The sequence below is a fragment of the Dipodomys ordii genome, unplaced genomic scaffold (genome assembly GCF_000151885.1).
Source record: "Dipodomys ordii isolate 6190 unplaced genomic scaffold, Dord_2.0 Scaffold90, whole genome shotgun sequence".
Classification (NCBI taxonomy): domain Eukaryota; kingdom Metazoa; phylum Chordata; class Mammalia; order Rodentia; family Heteromyidae; genus Dipodomys; species Dipodomys ordii.
In genome coordinates this window covers 8,535,481-8,555,676 of record NW_012267306.1, presented here as the reverse complement: position 1 = coordinate 8,555,676, position 20,196 = coordinate 8,535,481, and the positions used below count along the sequence as shown (strand labels likewise).

Below are 20,196 nucleotides of genomic sequence, written 5' to 3'. Positions count from 1 at the left end.
GGAGGAGGAGGGGGAGGAGGAGGGGGAGGAGGTGGGGGAGGTTGGGCTGATATGTCCAAAGAAGTACTTCGGAAGAATGGATGAGATTTCGTTGGACGGGAGGAAACACGAGGACTGCCAGATGGTAACTGAGATCGAAGGCTTTCCTGACCAGAGACCTTTCTGGATATTGAGTACACATCTGAAAGCTGCTCTTTTATTGGTGAAGCTACTGCAGAAGACATTGGTTTCTCAAACCTAGTTTCAGATAAGCTCATATTTGCTAATTCATCCTCAGTCTCCTTTATCTTATCTTCATAAGCTTCTAAAACTTCCAGAATAATTCCATCTCCAGTTTCCTTCTTTCCTTTTTTTATAGACTCTTTTTCAGGTACAGGAAAGTCAGTGGAAATAGTGTCAGTCATTAGATCTTCCACTTTAGTTCCTACTGATGTGACTGAAGGTGTTATGTCAGATAGGAAAATTCCAACTTGGTCAGAACTCCTACTTTCTGGCATAGTGGTTTGGTCTAAAGACACACTTATTTCTTCTGGGTAGTCTATAATGCTGCCTGGAAAATAAGTTGATGAAGAAATTTCCTCTGAATCTTTGAACTTAGTAATTATGTCCACTGGCTCTGTATAAATTGTGGTTATGCTATCCAAGGTAGTAATGGGAGAGGAGCTATCTGTGGTGCAAATTGAAGACACAGATGATGTGAGAGAAGGTGTGTCAGATGGCGGAACAGAAGTAGCACTTTCCGAAGGCTCTGAGTAGGTCAAAATCAGTGACTCATGGGCAATTATCTCTTGAATTTCTCTTGTATAGTTGGTTACATATTCGTCTTCAATTTCTTCTGCAGAAAAATGTTGTGTTATTTTAACATCAGGAATAGAGAGTGTTGCACTGCTGGTTGAGTCAGAAAGGGATGCTCCTGAGAGGACACTCGATGTCAAAGATGCATCTGGAACCCTGTCAAAGTCCAAAGTGGACTCTATCATGTCCTCCCCAATGGTGGGGTGAGTGGGGGTGGTATCAGGTGTTAACTGCACCTGTTGTCGTTTCATGAGTTCTTCATAGGCAGCATCAGCATCCAACAATTTTTTTTCTTCACTAGTAGATGGAACCATAGTACCCAGATCCACTATCTCATGGCTTTCTGGAATAATGTAAGAGCTGGAAACAATGTCTTCTTGAGGTACAAGTGAATGTAAGCTTTCTAACTCATAAAACTCTTTCTGGAGGTCTGTAATTTTCTGCATAGGATCTTCATAAATCTGCTCTGGAAGTCTTATTTTTTGCTCTCTTCCTCCCCTCTGCTGCATAAACCCATTTTCTTCTTCTTGCTTTGTTAGCAGGCTTCCATCTACAGACCCATTGTATGTATCTTCTACTAAAGACTCATAAATATAATCTTCTATTAACATACCACCATACAAAGGCTCCTTTTCAAACACTTCATCTCGTTCATTTGCAGCTGGAAAAGTTTTATATTTGTGGGGTTTGTGCATCATTTCTTCATACATCTCCTCAGCACTTTTTAATGCCTTCTGACCACCTTCTTTCTGCATAACAGCTTGCTCATCTGTTGGGGAGTATAAAGACACAGCTGTGGGCAATTTGTATACTTTTTGTACTTCTATTATTTTTTCTGGGCTGATTTCAAAACCTTCTGGCTCTGATTCGATGCTAGGTGAGTATTCTGAACAAGAGGATCTGTGGAGTTCCTCCATTTCTGCCGCCTGACGTAATTCTTCCGTTGGAGATGCATCTTCGATGGGAGACAGATTACTAGGTGGTGTCTTTGGTCTTTCCCTCCTTCTCTGAGCTCGAAGTTCATCTTTATCTTTCTTTGATTTCTTGCTGGAACTCTTCCTTTGTTGCTGTTCTAGTTCCCTCTGCTTTTCTTGTTCTTTTAGTAGTTCTTCTTCTTCTCTCAATTCTTCTTCCTCTGAAGAATCTTCAATAGTAGGTAAAAGTGGGCCGTGTGACCTGTGCCGAGCTTTGCGCTGCTGTTTACTCTCGCCTTTTTTGTGACTTGGGCTGCTGTCACTATCCTCGTCAAGTGAGGATACAGATGTAGGGGATGTGCCGGGAGTGAAGCTAGAAGCATGGAGACTAGAAGATCCTTCTCCCCTTGACCTGTCCTCTGGTGAGTCTGTCAAGCTTTCCATTTCTAGTTCTGGCTCTTCATCAAAATACAAAGTGGTTTTTTTCTGTGACGATTCTGCAGAGTATTTATCTGCTGTGGTGCTATTGAGTTCAATCGTTTTAAACCGACGTAGCCCTCCTCCCCCAGTGACAACAAGTTCTTCACTCTCCTGGCTTTTAGTTTCCCTGTATTTAAGTTCAGGACTTTCATCAAATGTTTCATCATCCTCATCATGCCATGAATGACGCCTTCCTGCATCATCATCAAAGCCTGTGCTACTTTTTCGAGTCAGTCTCCTGTGTTTCCCTGCCATTCCCTTCCCTTTCACTTTTGTTTCCTCCTTCTTCTGGCTCTCCGAGATACTACTAATCTCTTTGAGTTGGTTCCTGATAAACTCATCATCTTCAGAACCCGAGGCATCTTCATCAGCACTCATTTCTATGATTTGTTTCCGAATAAAGTCTTCTTCTTCCCCTGATCCTTGGCTGTCCTCCTGTTTATACTCATCACTGCTTGAAGAACCAACACTGGTTCTACGTTTTCTTTGTGGAACAGGTGAGTGTTCACTTTCACTGCTGTCTTCAACTGAGTCATAGGGCTGCCTTCTTGCAGTTACATCCTCAACAAATGCAGATATTTCTTTGTGGTCCTTACTGGATGGACTACTTTGTAGGCTTTCTTTTTTTGAAGAGTCTTTCCTTTCTTCTTGGTTCTCCTTGAGTTCCTCTTTTGAAATAGTACTTTCCAGGGTTTCAGATAAAATTTGAGTTTTCTGTTGATCTTTAGATTGCTCAGAAGAAACCATATGGGGCTGGACTTTCTTTTCTGACTTTTCATCAACAAGCGTACTTGCCTGAGCTTCCAAAATGGATAGCACTGTACTTTCTAACTTTGCTAGGTCTGAAGGGCTGGAAGGGCTGCTTTCTTGTGAGAAGGAGTCCTTTTTGAGTCCCCTTAGAAGATCCTTTTCATCACTTGGAATAAGACTTGGAATTTCACCAAGAGAGCCTGATATTCCATCAGAAGAATAGCCTGTGTCACTGAGTCCTTGTGGGCTTTTAGGTTGCTGAGAACTTGAAGTTTCTGATTTATCCTCTTCCTTTTCCTAGCAGAAAGGAAAAGATACAGGCAAACTTAATGTGGTTGAACTCCTTACATAGCTTCTCCATTACTCCCAAACAACCACTAAGAACTGAGAAATAATTATGGCAAATATTCAACCACATGCCAGAATTTTTAAAAAAAAGTTAAAATGAAAACAGTTGATATTTAACGATTGAGGTTAGTGTTCATTTAACCTCAACTTAATTTACAGGTTAATACTCAATAGTGTTTGATTTTTTTTCTGTCAATACTATACACATTACATTTCTTTTTTTTTCTTCCTCTCTCATTTTCCTTCAAATACATTATTCTGCTTAATCCATTTACTCCGGGATGAAGTTTAAATTGCCGAGAAAACTTTTATTGATAATTTTGTCATTAACACAGAAAATGCTTTTGGTCTGTGAAGTCTGGCAAAAGATAAGAGATGAAAGAACCACTGGATTGACCATCTGATTGATTGGGAACTGTATACAATGGGAGAAATTTTACTTAATAAAAATGTAGATAACATGCCACAAACTCATGTACTTCCTATATCAAACTATTTTTTTTTTGTATTTTTGTTATGGGAGTCAAACAAAACACTACTTTTAGAGTATATTGTGAATCTGTAAAACACTAGATATTTTAAATTGTTAATATCGTTCTCTGTATCATTCTGAATGCATGTTTCAAAATGATCAATTTTGCAACTTTTATGCAAAATTGGTTGAATTTATCAGTTCATGTAAGGAGAAATACTCAGTTTGTTATTGCATGGAATTGTTCATCACACTTATTTTCATCATCCCACTTCAAAGCTGTTTCACAAATATTTGCTATGTCATTGGAATTCGAAACTTCTTTGCATTTTATGAAAAAGGAGGGCCTTTAAACCAGTACAGTAACTAAGTTTGTGAGCAGGAACATGGGCTTTCCAGGGAGTTGGGTCACTTTGATATATACCATGCTCTTGACCTGGCTTCTTTCTGCTGCCTTCAAGCTTTTTGCTGGTTAATTGGAGATGAGTCTCATGGAATTGTCTGCCAAGGATGTTTTTACAATGCATCCTTAGCTTTCAGTCTCCTAAATAGCTAGGACTATAAGTGTGAAGTCTCCTGTGTCCAGGTATATACCTTCTTATGATTATATCTTTCTTAATACTAAAGATGTTTTTAAATAATAAAGTAGCTATAAAACATCTGATAGAAATCATGCCTGCTCTAAAATTTATCAAGACCAAACTTTCTTGGCTCATTTCAAATATATTTCAAAATATACATGTTTTACATATATGTGTGTATGTATATACATATGTATATATATATATATATATGGAAGAAATATAACTATTATTTCTAAAAAATCATTGAATATAATGAAAAAATTACCAGGATTTTTTTTGAGAAATTATAGTTTTAAACAACGGACTCTGAAGACTCTACTGACATTTTACAAAAATAAGATTAGGCCCAGATATATAAAATGTGACAAAGGAAGTCAAGAGGTACTACACAAGATATTAATGCATAAATCCTAATTATCCTCCCTAGAGCCCCCTGGCCATGCCAGCCTTCCCTCTTCATTACAACTTCCAATCCACACATCCTTATTGGTCCTAATGTTTTCCCATACTTCATAGGATTCAATCAATATCTGCTGCTGGTACTAATGTCATTATGATCCCTGCCCTCAAGTGACTCTTCTTATTCTATACAAGAAAGTATAAAGTCTACAAAATGTTTGTTTTGTTGAAATATTCAGAAGGAAAAAGTTACATATTTATTTCACTTTGATACATGCTAAACTAGCTTTCAGCTATCTAGTCCCATAAATGGGGTAAAGTATTTCTCTATTTGATTGCATTGCTAGCTTGTGAGCCACATGAAGTAGGTCTTTTATCTCTTTGATTTAAAGTGTCTACATATTCATCCTTAAAAACGTTATTAATAATAATTGAAGAGTTTTCTTTTATACACAGAGATCAAGATATGGAAGTATTTATCCACTGTCCATCCATTTATTTTTCTGCATTATCCAGTTGTCTTATGAGAGAACAGGTTAGAGCAATCGTATATTTTGTACACATGCAAGTTTCTTACCACTGATTGATTAATAGCATCTATTAACAAGAGAAAATTAGATCAGTAAAGAAGCAGTAGATGAAATAGAAAAAGTTTTTAAGTTGAATATTGTTTTCTCTAATTATTCATCTTGAAATAGGTATTTGAAGTACCATAAGTCTAAGGGAGGGCTAAACAGTTCACATGAGGGTGACCTAATTTGGCTTATTTTCTTCCCCCTGCCATCTTATTACATAGGGCTATTGCTTCAAAATAGAAGAGGGTGTATTTATATTAAGCTGTCGAGTAATGTACTATTTAATAACATGAATGGATTTAAATAGTTCTTTCTAAATTATATATATGTAAACATTTATTACATATATATAAATCACTGATTTTGAAAAATTATTATTTTTCATTAATTAGAAAATTTAATTTTTTTACTTTTTACATGAAATATAATATAGAACAACCTTTGACATTCTTATATAAGAATAAGATTCCATGTATATTATTTGACCTCTTTGATATAGGCAGTGAATGAGAAAACCTACATTTTAAATATACTCTTTTTTGCTATTATTAATTTTTATCTTAAGGTAGTTATTAAAGGAATAAGCATATTGTTTATTATTATTATTATTATTATTAATGGAACAAGATAGAACCCATGGTCTTGTGCTTGCTAGGTAATCACTCTACCACTCAAGCCATAGCCCTTTGCTTAAGCATCCATTTAAAAACAGAAAAATATCAGTTTTCATTTCACCTAGGAAAACATTTTTATGTATTTTTAGCATTTAGCATTGACTCTATCATACTGTTCAATTTGTGCTACATATTGCATTTTTCCATCTATAAAAACATTGATTAATAAGGGGAAATTTAGTTTTTCTGGGCTGTATATTTAAAACAATTACTGAGAAATTCCAAAGGCTAAAATTCACTTTTTAGATTTCTAACTTACAAACAGAGAATTAAATTTTCCTTTTCCATCCAACATTCTATTGTCATATATAGAACAAAAGACCAATAGTGAAAAGACAGGGATGATTTTAAACCCTAACTGAAATTCTTTTGGTATATTGTAAAGGCTTCATTAATACTTGATAAAATATCAAACTGTATCAGTTCCATCAAAGTGCTAAAGTTTTTAGCCTTCCACATTGAAGGAAAGCAAAGCTTTTTGAATATAATTGGGGGCTCAGAACTGAATTCTAGATTAAATATAAAAGTATGCAGAAAAGCCATAGTAAGCCATTCAATTTTTATGGGTTAGAATTAAACAACAGATGCAAGAACATTTGCCATGTATACAAAATATCTGCTAACATAGATTGATAGGTTTATATTCCAACAAAACTGAGTCCATAAATTCCCTGGGCCTGGAGCAAAGATTAAACACTTTCATCTAATGCAACATAAAATAATGGTTTTACTACAGAAAATCTGATTATTTTTCATCCTGGTTCTGTAGTCATTAACAAAGATTATATACTAAAGTTTATTCAAACTTTGGTTTCTGTATACAGTGTTTCAGTATAATTTCTATCAAATACAAACTTACGCACTATTCTGCTTAGGTAAATAGGTAAGAAAAAGGCAGAATTTCATACCAACACGACTTTAAAAAATCATTTGTGAACACTAGGTCACAACAATAATTGTAGCTATGTGGAAAGTGGAGATTAGGATGATTATATAGACTGGGCAAAAAGTGTGTGAGAACTCCATCTCAGCCAATTAAAAGTTTGCTCTATTAGCACACACTTTTCATCTTAACTACAAGCAAGGAAAATAAATTGGAGGATCTTGGTCCAGGCCCAGCCTGGACAAAAATCAAGACCTTACATCAAAAATAACAACAAGAAAAAGTGATGCTTAGATAGTATAGCACTTACTAATCAGATATTGACTTCAAGCCCTAGTACTGAACACAGACAGATAGATAGAGATAGATAGATAATAAAACAAAACAATAAAGTTAGATTTCAGAGGGGTAAGAAAGCAAAGCTAATCTGTTATTCAGAGATCTCCTTTATGTGGTACAGCTTTTCTGTCAGCTCTGCAAAAATGATCCAATGGATTCCAAGAAAAAATTAGGATTATTACTGTATTGTGAAATAAGAGAATGTGTTACTTATCTATCAACTGTGGTGTTCTCTTCCTACTTATAAGTTGGTCACTGGAAGAAAACTGAAAGTTCTATGTTAAAGAGTGAACAATGAAGCAATTATTTCATTTATTCAGCTTTAAGTTAAACCTTTCTCTTTTCCTAAAGAATAATTGTGGTTTATATTTCCTAATTTGACCTAAACCAATTTTCTTCTAGTGGACAAGTAGGAGACAAAATATTGCTGCAAAAGATAACTATATTAAGGTAAGAACATATTCCTTAGGAACATATTTCTATGGCTACAGGCTTTTTAGCAGCAACATAGCAAGGTATAACAATGGTAAATTAAATCAGAAATAACATGAGAGCTAGACAGAAATGTTTGACATTGTCAAGAAAACTATTTGAAGTTTGTACCTACCTACATTATTGTGAATAGCAATCCTTACCTTAAATAGACAACATGCTTCAAAATCATGGCCTACTGGTGTGATGCTATGGACAGTTTTCCACAGGGAGAAGCAGTATAAAACAGGAGTTCTATAAAGCGACCAGGAGAGGCACAGGGTGATAGCTACAGCCAGCATCAGATTGTAGAAACAATGAAATCTGTTTTTGCTGTTGTTGTTATTATTGGTAATATTCATTAATATAAAGTAAGGACACTTAGATTTAGTAGTTAACAAATAATGTATCATCTACCACAGATGTGTTCAAAATACCATGTCTTAAAGCTATTAACAGTCAAGTGCCAGTGGCTTATGCCTTTAATTCTAGCTACTCAGGAGGCTGAGATATGAGGATTACGGTTCAAAGTCAGCTTGGGTAGGAAAGTCTGTGAGATTCTTATAGACAACCACCAAAAAAAAAAAAAAGCCAGAAGTAGAGTCATGGCTTAAGTGGTAGAGAGCTAGACTTGAACAGAGACCTGAGCTAAAAAGGACAGGGAAAGTGCTCAGTCCCTCAATTCTAGCCCCCAAACAAGAACCAAAAAACAGAAATAACAAAAACTACAAACATATAAAATGTAGCCCATCAGAATTACAGTGGATTTTAAAAATGTATCATTAAAATCTTATTACTTGGGGCTGGGAATGTGGCTTAGTGATAGAGTGCCTCCCTAGCATGCATGAATCCCTGGGTTTGATTCCTCAATACCACATAAATAGACAAAGCTGGAAATGGCGCTGTGGCTCAAGTGGTTCAAGTGGAAGACTACTAGCCTTGGGCAAAAGAAGCTCAAAGACAGAACCCAGGCCCTGAGTTCAAGTCCCAGAACTGGCAAAAAATTATTACTAATAAAATACTTAATTTCTGTATGAATAATTTGTTATATATGAATTAAAATGATTCAATTATATATGATGCAAGACTTTCACAACTAAAAATGAGCCTCTATTAAAAGGATGTGATTGCCATTGCAAATATTACTTTAAAATTCCACCATAAAAGTGATATTATTCAAGATTATATTTGGATTTTAAATATTTCAATTTCTAAAACATCTAACAAAACTCCTAACAGATATAATTTTAAGGTGATGCTAAATACTAACATAAATCATGGATTATAAAATGAGAGTTATTCTTGAATTTAACTATATTTTCTTAATTTTAGCAACATTTCATGGTTTATCATACCTTAATGGCTTTCAAGTAATGAAAACTCACTTTCCTCTTGCAAAATCAGTTTGCTACACAAATAGAAACTTATATAGTGACATATTATTTTATCTTAAAGGGAAAACTGACTGGTTTATTGTGGACAAAATAACATTCAGAAAACTTCTGAAATCACTCTGAGATTATGATAAAATATCTAATAAGGATGAGACAAAATTAATTTTATAACTATTCTTTATGTAAATTTGCTCATTACCAAAAGGTCAAATTTATGTTTTATGTCTCTGAAAATATAACCTTTTCTTCTTTTCTTCCTTCCTTCTGTCCTTCCTCCCTTCCTTCCTTCCCTCCCTCCTTCCTTCCTTCCCTCCTTACTTCCTTCTTTCCCTCCTTCCTACCTTCCTTTCATCTACCTTCCCTCCCTTTATCTCTCTTCTTTCCTTCCTTCCTTCTTCCCTCTCTCTCTCCTTCCATTCTTCTCTCCCAGTGGTACTGAGGTCTGAACTGAGGGTCTTCTGCTGGCTAGGGTGGCACTTTAACTGATGCCTCAGCTCTTCTTGCTACAGTTATTGTGTTTATAACTTGTGCCAGCCAGGACTGTGATTCTTAAATTCATACTTCCCAAATAGATGGGATAAATTGTGTTAACGTTTAATATTTGGAATTGGATTTTCTGACATTTTGCCCAGAGTGACTATCAATTGAGTAGCTAGGATTACAGACGTAAGCCACTGTACCCTGCTGGAGGTCTTCACTTCTCTGAGCAATTCATGTACAAAGGTAAAATTTAGTACATTATATCCATGAGACATGTTTGTATAGTAAAAACATTTAACTTACTGTTTTTTCTTTCCCAGATTCCACTTGATCAGATTTTGCAATGCCCACTGCCTGTGGCTGTTCTTTCATCTTTACGGTTGTCTTGTCTTCTTCTTTAGGCAAACTGGGAGGTGTACCAGCTGGTAACTTGTCTGCTTTGGTGTGTGGTTGTTTCTCTTCTTGTATTGCAACTGGGATCTCTCCACTTTGAGGCTTTTCTTCAGAAATCTGTGCTTCAGTTTTAAGTACGTCATGCTTTACTTCTTCTTCTAGGGGCACTGTTTTTACTCCTGAGGGTGCCGTTCTGTCTCTAGGGATTGGTTTCTTCTCCTCAAGAGGTAGCTTCTTTTCTTCAGGACCTGGTTTCTGCTCTTCCAGAATTAACTGTTTGTCTTCTAAGATTGTTTTATCTTCTTCTGAGGGTGGCTTCTTTCCTTGAAGGGTTGAAACTTTGTCTTTCTCTAGTTTTCTCTCCTCTTCTTTTTGACCCGTGATTACTTTTGAGGAAGGTTTTTCAACTAAAGGTGTTTCTTTTTCTGGAATTAATTTTTCAGCTTCAGTTTTTACTTCCAGTTCCTTCTTTTTGACTTTAACCTGGGCAGGTATCGCTGCTTTCTCAAATGGTTTTACAGGGACAGGCACAGGGGAAGCCTTGGGTCCCACTGGGGCAGATGGCATTTTGCCCATGTCTCCAAGCTGCCCAGAAACTGCTCTCAGAGTTTGGCAATTTAAACAAAGCCATTCTTGAATCTGCAAATAGAATAGCAATGAACTAATTAGCTCTACTATATTAGATCTATTCCAGATTATTTTCCAAGGAGAAAACTTAAACAATATTTAATTGGTTTCTTTCCTATGAAGAAGTGTTATTGCTTTCTAAATCAGTGAATGAATATTTTTAAAGATTATGAAAAGACTTTAAGATCTAATGAAGTAGAAATGGAAACATGTTTGAGGGGCAAAGGGGAACACAGGAGTGGAGTGAGGAATGCTAAGAAAATGCAGTCATTGTACAAAAATGAACTATATAATTTGTGGGTAGGAATGGGAGGGGGAAATGGAGAGAACAAAGGAAGAGGGGACATTGTCAAGAAGTGTTGTACATATAAGCTGACATGAAATTGTAACAACTTTTTGAAGCTACTTAATAATAACAATAAAATAAATCTAATGAAGAGAAGGAAGAAAGAAAAAAGATAGAAATAAATGTGAAGGGAGAAAGGCAATAGGAATAAAATGAAGAAAAGTAGGTAGACAAAGGAAGGGAAGGGAAGAGAAGGGAAAAGAAAGGACAGGAAGGGAAGGGAAGGGAAGGGGAGGGAAGGGAAGGGAAGGGGAGGGGAGGGAAGGGGAGGAGAGGGGAGAGAGGGAAGGAAGGAAGGAAGGAAGGAAGGAAGGAAGGAAGGAAGGAAGGAAGGAAGGAAGGAAGGAAGGAAGGAAGGAAGGAAGGAAGGCAGGCAGGCAGGCAGGCAGGCAGGCTAGGGCCAAACCCAGGGAAATACTCATATTGGTAGAGAAATTTATAGGCTTGAGAAAAAAAAACACATTTTTGGGGGTCCAGTTGTGGGGCCTGAACTCAGGGCCTGGGCGCTGTCCCTCAGCTCTTCAGCTCAAGGCTAGTGCTCTACCACTTGAGCCACACCACCACTTCTGGCCTTTTTTTGGCTTATGTGGTGCTGAGGAATTGAACTCAGGGCCTCATGCATGCAAGGCAAGCACTCTACCACTGAGCCACCTTCCCAGCCCCAAGAAAAAACATTTTTAAGTTTTGTGCCTTTAAAATTAGTATTTCCATTATAATTATTTCCAATAATACCAAATTTCACAAAATTTTCATAAAAATATTCAATTAATCAAAGGCTTAAGATTTAGCTTATCTTCTTGGCATAGGCCAATATAGTTCTACCTATGCATGCATATCTTTACAGATAGAAGCAGTTTTTAAAATCACTTGTGTGTCAGGCCAAAATTTTCTTAATAGAGACCCAGAAACACAACAAATCAAAGAATGGTTGGACAAATGGATTACATGAAGCTGCAGAGCTTCTGCATGGCAAAGGACATAGCTAGCAAGATCAAAAGAAAGCCCACAGATTGGGAGAAGATCTTTACTAGCCATACAGCAGACAAGGGTCTCATATCTAAAATATACCTGGAACTCAAAACATTAAATCCCCCAACAACAAATTGTCAAATAAACAACTGCCCAATAAATAAGTGGGCTAAAGACTTAAAGAGAAACTTCTCTGAAGAGGAAATAAGAATAGCTAATAGGCACATGAAGAAATGCTCAACTTCTCTAGCCATAAAAGAAATGCAAATTCAAACAATATTGAGATTCCATCTTACCCCAGTTAGAATGCCGATAATCAAGGACTCTAATAACAACAGATGCTGAAGGGAATGTAGCCAGAAGGGAACCCTACTGCATTGTTGTTGGAAGTGTAAACTTGTTCAACCACTTTGGAAAGCAGTATGGAGGTACCTCAAAAGACTCCACATAGAGCTCCCTTATGACCCAGCAATCCCATATGCATTTACCTATACAATCACAAACACACAAACAAGGCCATACTAAGGCTACCAGCACAACTATGTTTATCGCAGCATTATTTACCATAGCTAAAATATATGGAACCATCCCAGATGCCCGTCAGTAAATGAATGGATCAAGAAAATGTGAGGTATAGAATATATATATATATATATATATATATATATATATATACCTCCATTAGAAATAAAGAATGACATTATCCCCTTTGTTAGGAAATGGAAAAACTTGGAAAAAATAATATTAAGTGAAGTAAGCCAGGCCCAAAGAAACATAGGTCCCATGGTTTACCTTATTTGCAATAACTAGTACATGTGTAGGACAAGCAGAAAAGGCCAAAAGCTATGTACATATGACCATATAAGATGATGTTAAGCGCAATGAACCCCAAGATAGGGACACAAATATCTTTTTTCTTTCTTACTATTGTTTCTAACATATTTATAATGTACCATGTAATTTTATTTGTTTCTTTGTATGTTCCTCCCCCATGGTATAACCACTGTTTTCACTGTATTTGATGTTGGTGCCCTGCATCTTGTATATATACTTTTCTAATTTGAGGAGGGGAAGGTAATAAACAAAATGCTTAAATAAGGATACAAGTTGAGCCATTGTAACAATGAGATGTACAAAACACTATAGTGAAAACAAAATATACAACTTTGGCAGGGGGAGAGGGGTAGTTGTGGAGGTAGGCGGGAAGGGATGGTTGGGGAAAACAAAGGAGGAGGCAACAATGCTCAATAGGAAATGTACTCATTACCTTGTTCGTGTAATTGTCACCCCTCTGTACATCATTTTTACAATAAAAAAACATACAAAAATCACCTGTGTGTAATTCCCTGTCTGCTTTTGAATTAAGAAAATGAATTTGTTCTTATATTGATCATATGTTCTCATTCAATTATACAAGAATCAATTAATGATTCCCATTGCTACTCACACTTTTCCTATGAGTATTGATCTGATTTTTTGGCTAAGATACTTTCTTAAATCTGTTCTCTAATGAGGAAGCCAAGGATATCTGAACCAAACTGAGTTGGTACTTACATATACAGTTTCTTCGGAACTACAGGAAAACAAGTAGAGCCGACCCTGAGAGTATAAAGGACTTGCCTATCTGATAAACTATTAAATTGATAAGTTTGCTTGAAAGTGAAATATTGGATCAGATGCTGTTACATTAATTGCAGAAATATTCCCCACTTAATGAATGTTCTATGTTTCTCTTCATGCTACCTATTCAACTTTAAGAAATAAAGGCTGTACATGTAACTATTTCTAACTACTATTATTTAATCAGTGCCATTCTGAAAGATACAGGGTGTGAGAAACCCACAAATAATACTGAATTCACATGTTGCACTGTCATCTGAGAATTTCAAATTCAAATTGCTTTTCACATTGACTCATTCGTTTCAAGTGCTTGGCTTAAATTATTTAGAGACAAAATTTATGTTATTGATTAATGGCAGAGATCTTATCTAGGTTTCAGATCTTAAGTCTCCAATTTTTTCAGAGGCATTAAAAATATTGTTTAATATCTATTATTGTTCTGCACTCTATAAGCCATTATAACCTTTATTTGCTAATTTACAATTGTAAAGATAGAACTCAATTATTTGTTTAAGTTCAGTAGAAAGCTGACTATAAAGCATTAAGATTTATTGTGGGATCATTTGTTTTCCGTATAAATGATTATCAATATCAACTTCATTCTTGTGTACATTGCTCAGGGATGAGTTGTAGTTATTGTCTAAAACCTGTTTATCCACGTCATAAAAAAGAAACTGATTTGATCCCTTGTCAAATGCTAAAAGCATCAGCCCAGTGTTGAATAGGTCCCAAAGAGGTCTCTTCCATAATGCCTACAGAAAATTGATCTTCATCTGGTGCTTTGGTTTAAAAAGTACTGTTTGAGACACATCTTAAGATATTTTCATTCAGAGCGTGACTTTATAAAAACAGATACAAATGGCTGCTTTGTCGCATTCTAAAAACCAAATGCAGGTGTGGATTTAGCATTCCCATCAAAGCATGTCCCCCATGCAAATCAGTTAACATTTCAACAAGAATATAGGTTTCATTCCAGTGGGACATGTCTTCTATTAAAAAAGTGTTGTAATTTTACCTAAAATTGTGATTTTTAAAGTTGTTACCCCTTGTCACGTACAGCATATGACTCAGTAATGGTACAGAGTCCTTGTTACAAATAAAATGTGTTTAGCAAACCAGACACAGAGATTGCTTCATTATCTTCACATAATTTGAAATTTCAGAATGAAGATAAAAATTATAATGTGACTACTCTAGCATATCACATAAAGAAATTCTTTCTCTGAATTTAAGGTAATATTTGTTAGCACATTAGAAGGGACTTCACTGTGAACAGAAGGAAACAGTGTAAACTTAGGAAATAAAAGATTTCTAACTGTCCTCAGTGAGTATCTAAAAGTAACATTTAGCTTAGTTCCTATCCACTGTCACTCAATGCCTTTTTTTTTTTTTTTTTCCAGTCATGGGACTTGAATTTTGGGCCCAGGCGCCATTCCTCAGCTCTTCAGCTCGAGGCCAGTGCTCTACCACTTCAGTCACAGCACCACTTCCGGGTTTCTGGTGGTTTATTGGAGATAAGAGTCTCACAGACTTTCCTGCCCAGGCTGGATTTGAACCTCAGTCCTCAGATCTTAGCTCCTGAGTAGCTAGGATTACAGGTGTGAGCCACTGGTGCCAGGCTCAAAGCCAAGATTTTTAAGTTTCATTATTCTACAGTGTCTTTAATATGATGCTGCCATTCCCACTGTCATTAACCTAATGAGAAAAGTCCATCCCTCTTCCTTCCTTCCTTCCTTCTTTCCTTCCTTCCTTCCTTCCTTCCTTCCTTCCTTCCTTCCTTCCTTCCTTCCTCCTTCCTTCTTTTCTTCTATCACTCTCTTTTTTCTCTCTCCTTTCTTCCTTGCCTTCCCACCTGACTTTCTTTCTTTCCTTTTTTCCTTCCTTTTTTAAAAGGGTCTTTCTATAAAACCCAAGCTGGTCCCAAATCCATATTCTTTTCTCCATTTTCTCCCTTCTGGGATTACAAAAATGTACCACTGTGCCTGGCCTAAGAAGCTGATGTTTTGATCATGTTAAATAAGGTTAACATAATCACATATCTGTTGTGTGAAGAATTTGTTAATATTTAGTCAGTATATGTGTATTTTGGAAACTGAACATTCCAAGTTTGTCCCATCAGGAAAATTACATTCAAGCAGAAGAAGTATAATACTGCTTAAAATGAGTAAACAAGTGGTATGAAAAAAAGTCCACAAATATTGAGATCCTGTTTTGCAACACACAGGAAGAGAGGTCAAGCCATTTCTGGCATGATGTTTTGCAAGGGTAGATCTTAAACATGCCTCTCAGTGGACAGATGTTTCAAGAAAATGTGATATGCACACACACACAAATGGACACTAGAAATTTTATCGAAAATGGACTATATTTGATGTCGGTATAATTTGTGGAAGAGATGGGGAAAAACAAATCGTTTAAGGATACAGGTGGACCCGATGCAACTATGAGAAGTACAAGTTGTCATGTCAAAAACGAACTTTACAACTTTGGTGGGGGGGGAGGGGGGTAGGGGGGAGGGGGGGGGGGAGGGGGGGGGGGGGGGGGGAGGCTGGGAAGGGATGTGACGGGTAAACAAAGGAGGAGGCTGCAATGCTTGATAAGAAATGTACGCATTATTCTGTCCATGTAATTGTAACCCCTCTGTACAGTATGTTCACAAAAAATTAAAATTAAAATTAAAAAAAAGAAACATAGGTCCCATGGTTTGCCTTATTTGCAATAACTAGTATATGTCTGAGTCAAGCAGAAAAGATCAGATAAGTTGATGCTAGGGAAATGAACCCTAACATATGTATTCAAATGTTTTTTTCTTTCATGCGATTGTTTTTAACACATTCATAAGATTATTTCTTTGTTCCTTTGTATGTCCCTCCCCCACGGTATAACCCCTGCTTTCATTGTATTTGATGTTGGTATAATTTGTGGAGGGGAAGGAAAAAACATATCATTTAAATAGGGATACAGGTGGACCCATTGCAACAATGAGACATACAAGTCGCTATGTCGAAAACAACCTTTACAACTTTGGAGGCCGGGGAGGAGTGCTGGGTGGGGGATGAGGGTAGGATGAGATGGGAAGGGGAAACAAAGGAGGAGGCTACAATGCTGGATAAGAAATGTACTCATTATATTGCTCATGTAATTGTAACCCCTCTGTGCAGTATTTTCACAATAAAAAAAACATAAAAATTTAAAAAAAGAAGTATGTGGAATACAGTATTGATCAAGGCAAAAAAAAAGGAAATGGACTATACAATTTGTGGGGGCAGAGGTAGAGTACATTTCTTTTAGACATGTATTCATTACCTGACTTATGTAACTGTAATGCCTCTGTAATCACTTTTACAATAAAAACATAAATAAATAAAATACAAAATCATATATATTAAAAATTGTGGGCATAAAATCAAGCCAAATGTATTTTATTTTGAGGACCCTATTATATATATATATATATCACCTACTGGCATAAATTATAATAAAGATTATGCTTAATTTATATTATTATGAGATAGCTTAAACTAAAATTCTCAGCAGCCCAATCTCATTTCAAATAATCACTCATACATTGACAACTACAATATAAAATTTCATCCCCAAGTAGAAAAAATTCTGATAACTGAATCATATGTAAAAGAATACCTCTATGTTGATCACACCACATTCAAACATACCCAATCATCTGCTAGTATGATTGAATGTGAATGGAATGCATTTATTTTTAACTTTGTCATCAAAGCTTGCTCAAAACAAAACAATACTTCAAAAAAATCCATTAATTTTAAGAGGAGAGTAGAAAATGAAGGCAAAAAAAAACCCAAAAGAGAGGCTGCTGCTGTGTACTCAGCATTTTTCCATCAATAAGCAATTTTCTTTATATAACATTTCAGCTGTAACTATAGCAACAATACTATTTAGCAAAATCTCAGAACTTCAAGGCTGCCTATTTACTTCACTAAGGATCTTTTCTGGGCATGATAATAAGACCTGCAGCAGGTTGAAGGCTTGCCTTTAGAGTTAAAATATCCCCAAAACATATGAACATTGATATTTGTACCTGGGAAATCTTGTCAATAGTATTTAACATGGAGGTTCATTAAAGAACAACTGGACTGATTGGGAAAAATTTAAGCAGACTATGTCTTTAAAGGAAAGACAAGTCATCAAGGGACCACTTTTAACTAGACCAATTGAGCTCCCTGCATACTATATAGCCTTTAAGTCAACAATAAAAATGAGTATTTGTCTTTTGATTTATCACTTAGAATGTTATTTAAGCATAAAACTAATTACAATAATAATCTGGTTAGAAATAATCTTTTATTCATGGACAGTTGACATCACTGTGTTAAACAAAGCAAACCATACTCAGAGAGGCAAAGGATGCATGTTTTTCCTCTCATATATAGAATATCATCCTAGAAGATATTCATATTTATATACATATATATGAGATAGATCATGACTGAAACTTTAAGACTGTTTAGGTGGATGGGGAGAAGGAGGAGAAATCAAAAGAATGATAGAGAATCAGTAATATTAATACCTTGTTCTATGTATGAAGATATAAGAAATCTCACTGAAAGCTGCTGAATAAAGAAGGATAACTTGGAAATAGGAAGAGAGAACAACAGAGTTGTTTAATCTGACGAATATATAGTATATACACATACAAAAATTATCATGAAACCCCTTTATACAATTAATATACATTAAAAATGAATGACAAATATAGACTAGGTTGTGTGTGGGATGGGTACTAGAGGGAGTGGGAAGAGTGAATGGAGAGAATAAAGGAAGGTGAATATTTTCAACTTGTTGAAAATTTTTTTTTGGGTCCGGTTGTGGGGCCTGAACTCTGGGCCTTGGCGCTGTCCCTCAGCTCTTCAGCTCAAGGCTAGCACTCTACCACTGAGCCGCAGTGCCACTTCCAGCTTTTTTTTTTCTGATTATGTGGTGCTGAGGAATCGAACCCAGGGCCTCATGAATGCAAGGCAAGCACTCTACCACTGAGCCACCCTCCCAGCCCCTTGAAATTATTTTTTAAGAATGAGGAAGAGGAGATGAGGGAGAGTGACATATCTATATATAATCTAATATATATGGATATGTCACAATGAAGCCCCCATGCAATCAATATATGGTAAGGGATAGTTGTATAAACTATATTACAACATAAGTTTGTAAATAAATTTAAGAAAAAACACACAGTAACATTTAACATTAAATTATGGAGGAATTACATAGGTCTGATAATGAACCTAACTGAATGTTAGAAAATTCTACTGGTGTTATTCTAAATCTAGGTTGATTAGTGGTCAAGACTCTACTGAAGTCTTCTTTCAGGTGCAAATATGTTTCTGTAAGACCCTCCCCGAGGATCTCATATACCCAAATGAAGTTGCTGCTTCTGTCTCTGTCTCTGTCTCCATCTCTCCCTCTCTCTCTCTCTCTCTCTCTCTCTCTCTCTCTATATATATATATATATAAAGATTAGATTTCTAGCTAATGTACCTTAACAAACAAGCCATATGTCAACTAAACTCATATATATTACAATATGTAATGAAACAAATATAGGCTTGATTAATTTAAAAACTTGTAAATTATTACACTGAGACTTTTTTACACAACTACTTGAAGAAAACTATGGGTTTAAGCTTCTCCAAAAATACATGTGTTCTTCAGTTAACTCTGGGTTCATGACAAACTGAAATAAACCTGGTAGCCTATTCAAAATTTATTTCTTATAATCCTAGGAGCAAACAAGTCTAAGATCTAAGGTACAGTATCTGTTGAAGAGTCACGGGTGCCTGATACATTGTTCCCAAGTGCTAGAAAAGTCCAACAAGCCCACTCAGGATGTCTCTCCTAGGACATCACTTGCATTAAAAGGACGGCGCAACAACCTATACACTGTCCACCAAGCCCTACTGCTATTACCCGTTACAATGGATTTGGGATTGCAACTTGTGAAATTTATGAAGACATGAGTTCAGAATACATATAGTATTTTTTTTGTAGGTTGTGGGGCTTGAACTTGGGGTTTGGGCGCTGTCCCTCAGCTCTTCAGCTCAAGGTGAGCACTCTACCGCTTGAGCCACAGCGCCACTTCCTTGACTCCTTTTTTTTGGGGGGGGGAGTCAGTCATGGGGCCTGAACTCTAGGCCTGGACACTGTCCCTCAGCTCTTCAGCTAGTGCTCTACCACTTGAGCCACAGTGCCACTTCGGCTTTTTCTGCTTTTGTGGTGCTGAGGAATTGAACCCAGGGTCTCATGCATGCAAGGCAAGCACTCTACCACTGAACCACCTTCCCAGCCCCAGACCACACTAAAGCTACCAGCACAACTATGTTTATTGCAGCATTATTTACCATAACTAAGATATGGAACCAACCCAGATGCCCTTCAGTAGATGAATGGATCAAGAAAATGTGGTATATATACACAATGGAATTCTATGCCTCCATCAGAAAGAATGACACTGCCCCATTTGTTAGGAAATGGAAAGACTTGGAAAAAAATTATATTAAGTGAAGTAAGCCAGGCCCATGGTTTCTCTTATTTGCAATAAGTAGTATATGTCTGAGTCAAGCAGAAAAGTCAGATAAGTTGATGTTAGGGAAATGAACTATTCAAATTTTTTTTGTTTTTTTCCTTTCCTGCAATTGTTTCTAACATAT

At 36.2% G+C, this 20,196-nt stretch overlaps 1 protein-coding gene across 1 annotated transcript in view; it reads right to left on the bottom strand.

Moving 5' to 3' along the window:
• The window catches only part of Pclo (piccolo presynaptic cytomatrix protein), a 277,792-nt gene that overhangs the window by 143,878 nt on the left and 113,718 nt on the right, over positions 1–20,196 (bottom strand). The window contains exons 5-6 of the mRNA XM_013026022.1: positions 9,862–10,590; positions 1–3,236 (exon numbers count right to left, since the gene is read on the bottom strand). Of these exons, the coding sequence (XP_012881476.1) occupies positions 1–3,236; positions 9,862–10,590 (3,965 nt within the window). The remainder of the gene's footprint in view (positions 3,237–9,861; positions 10,591–20,196) is intronic.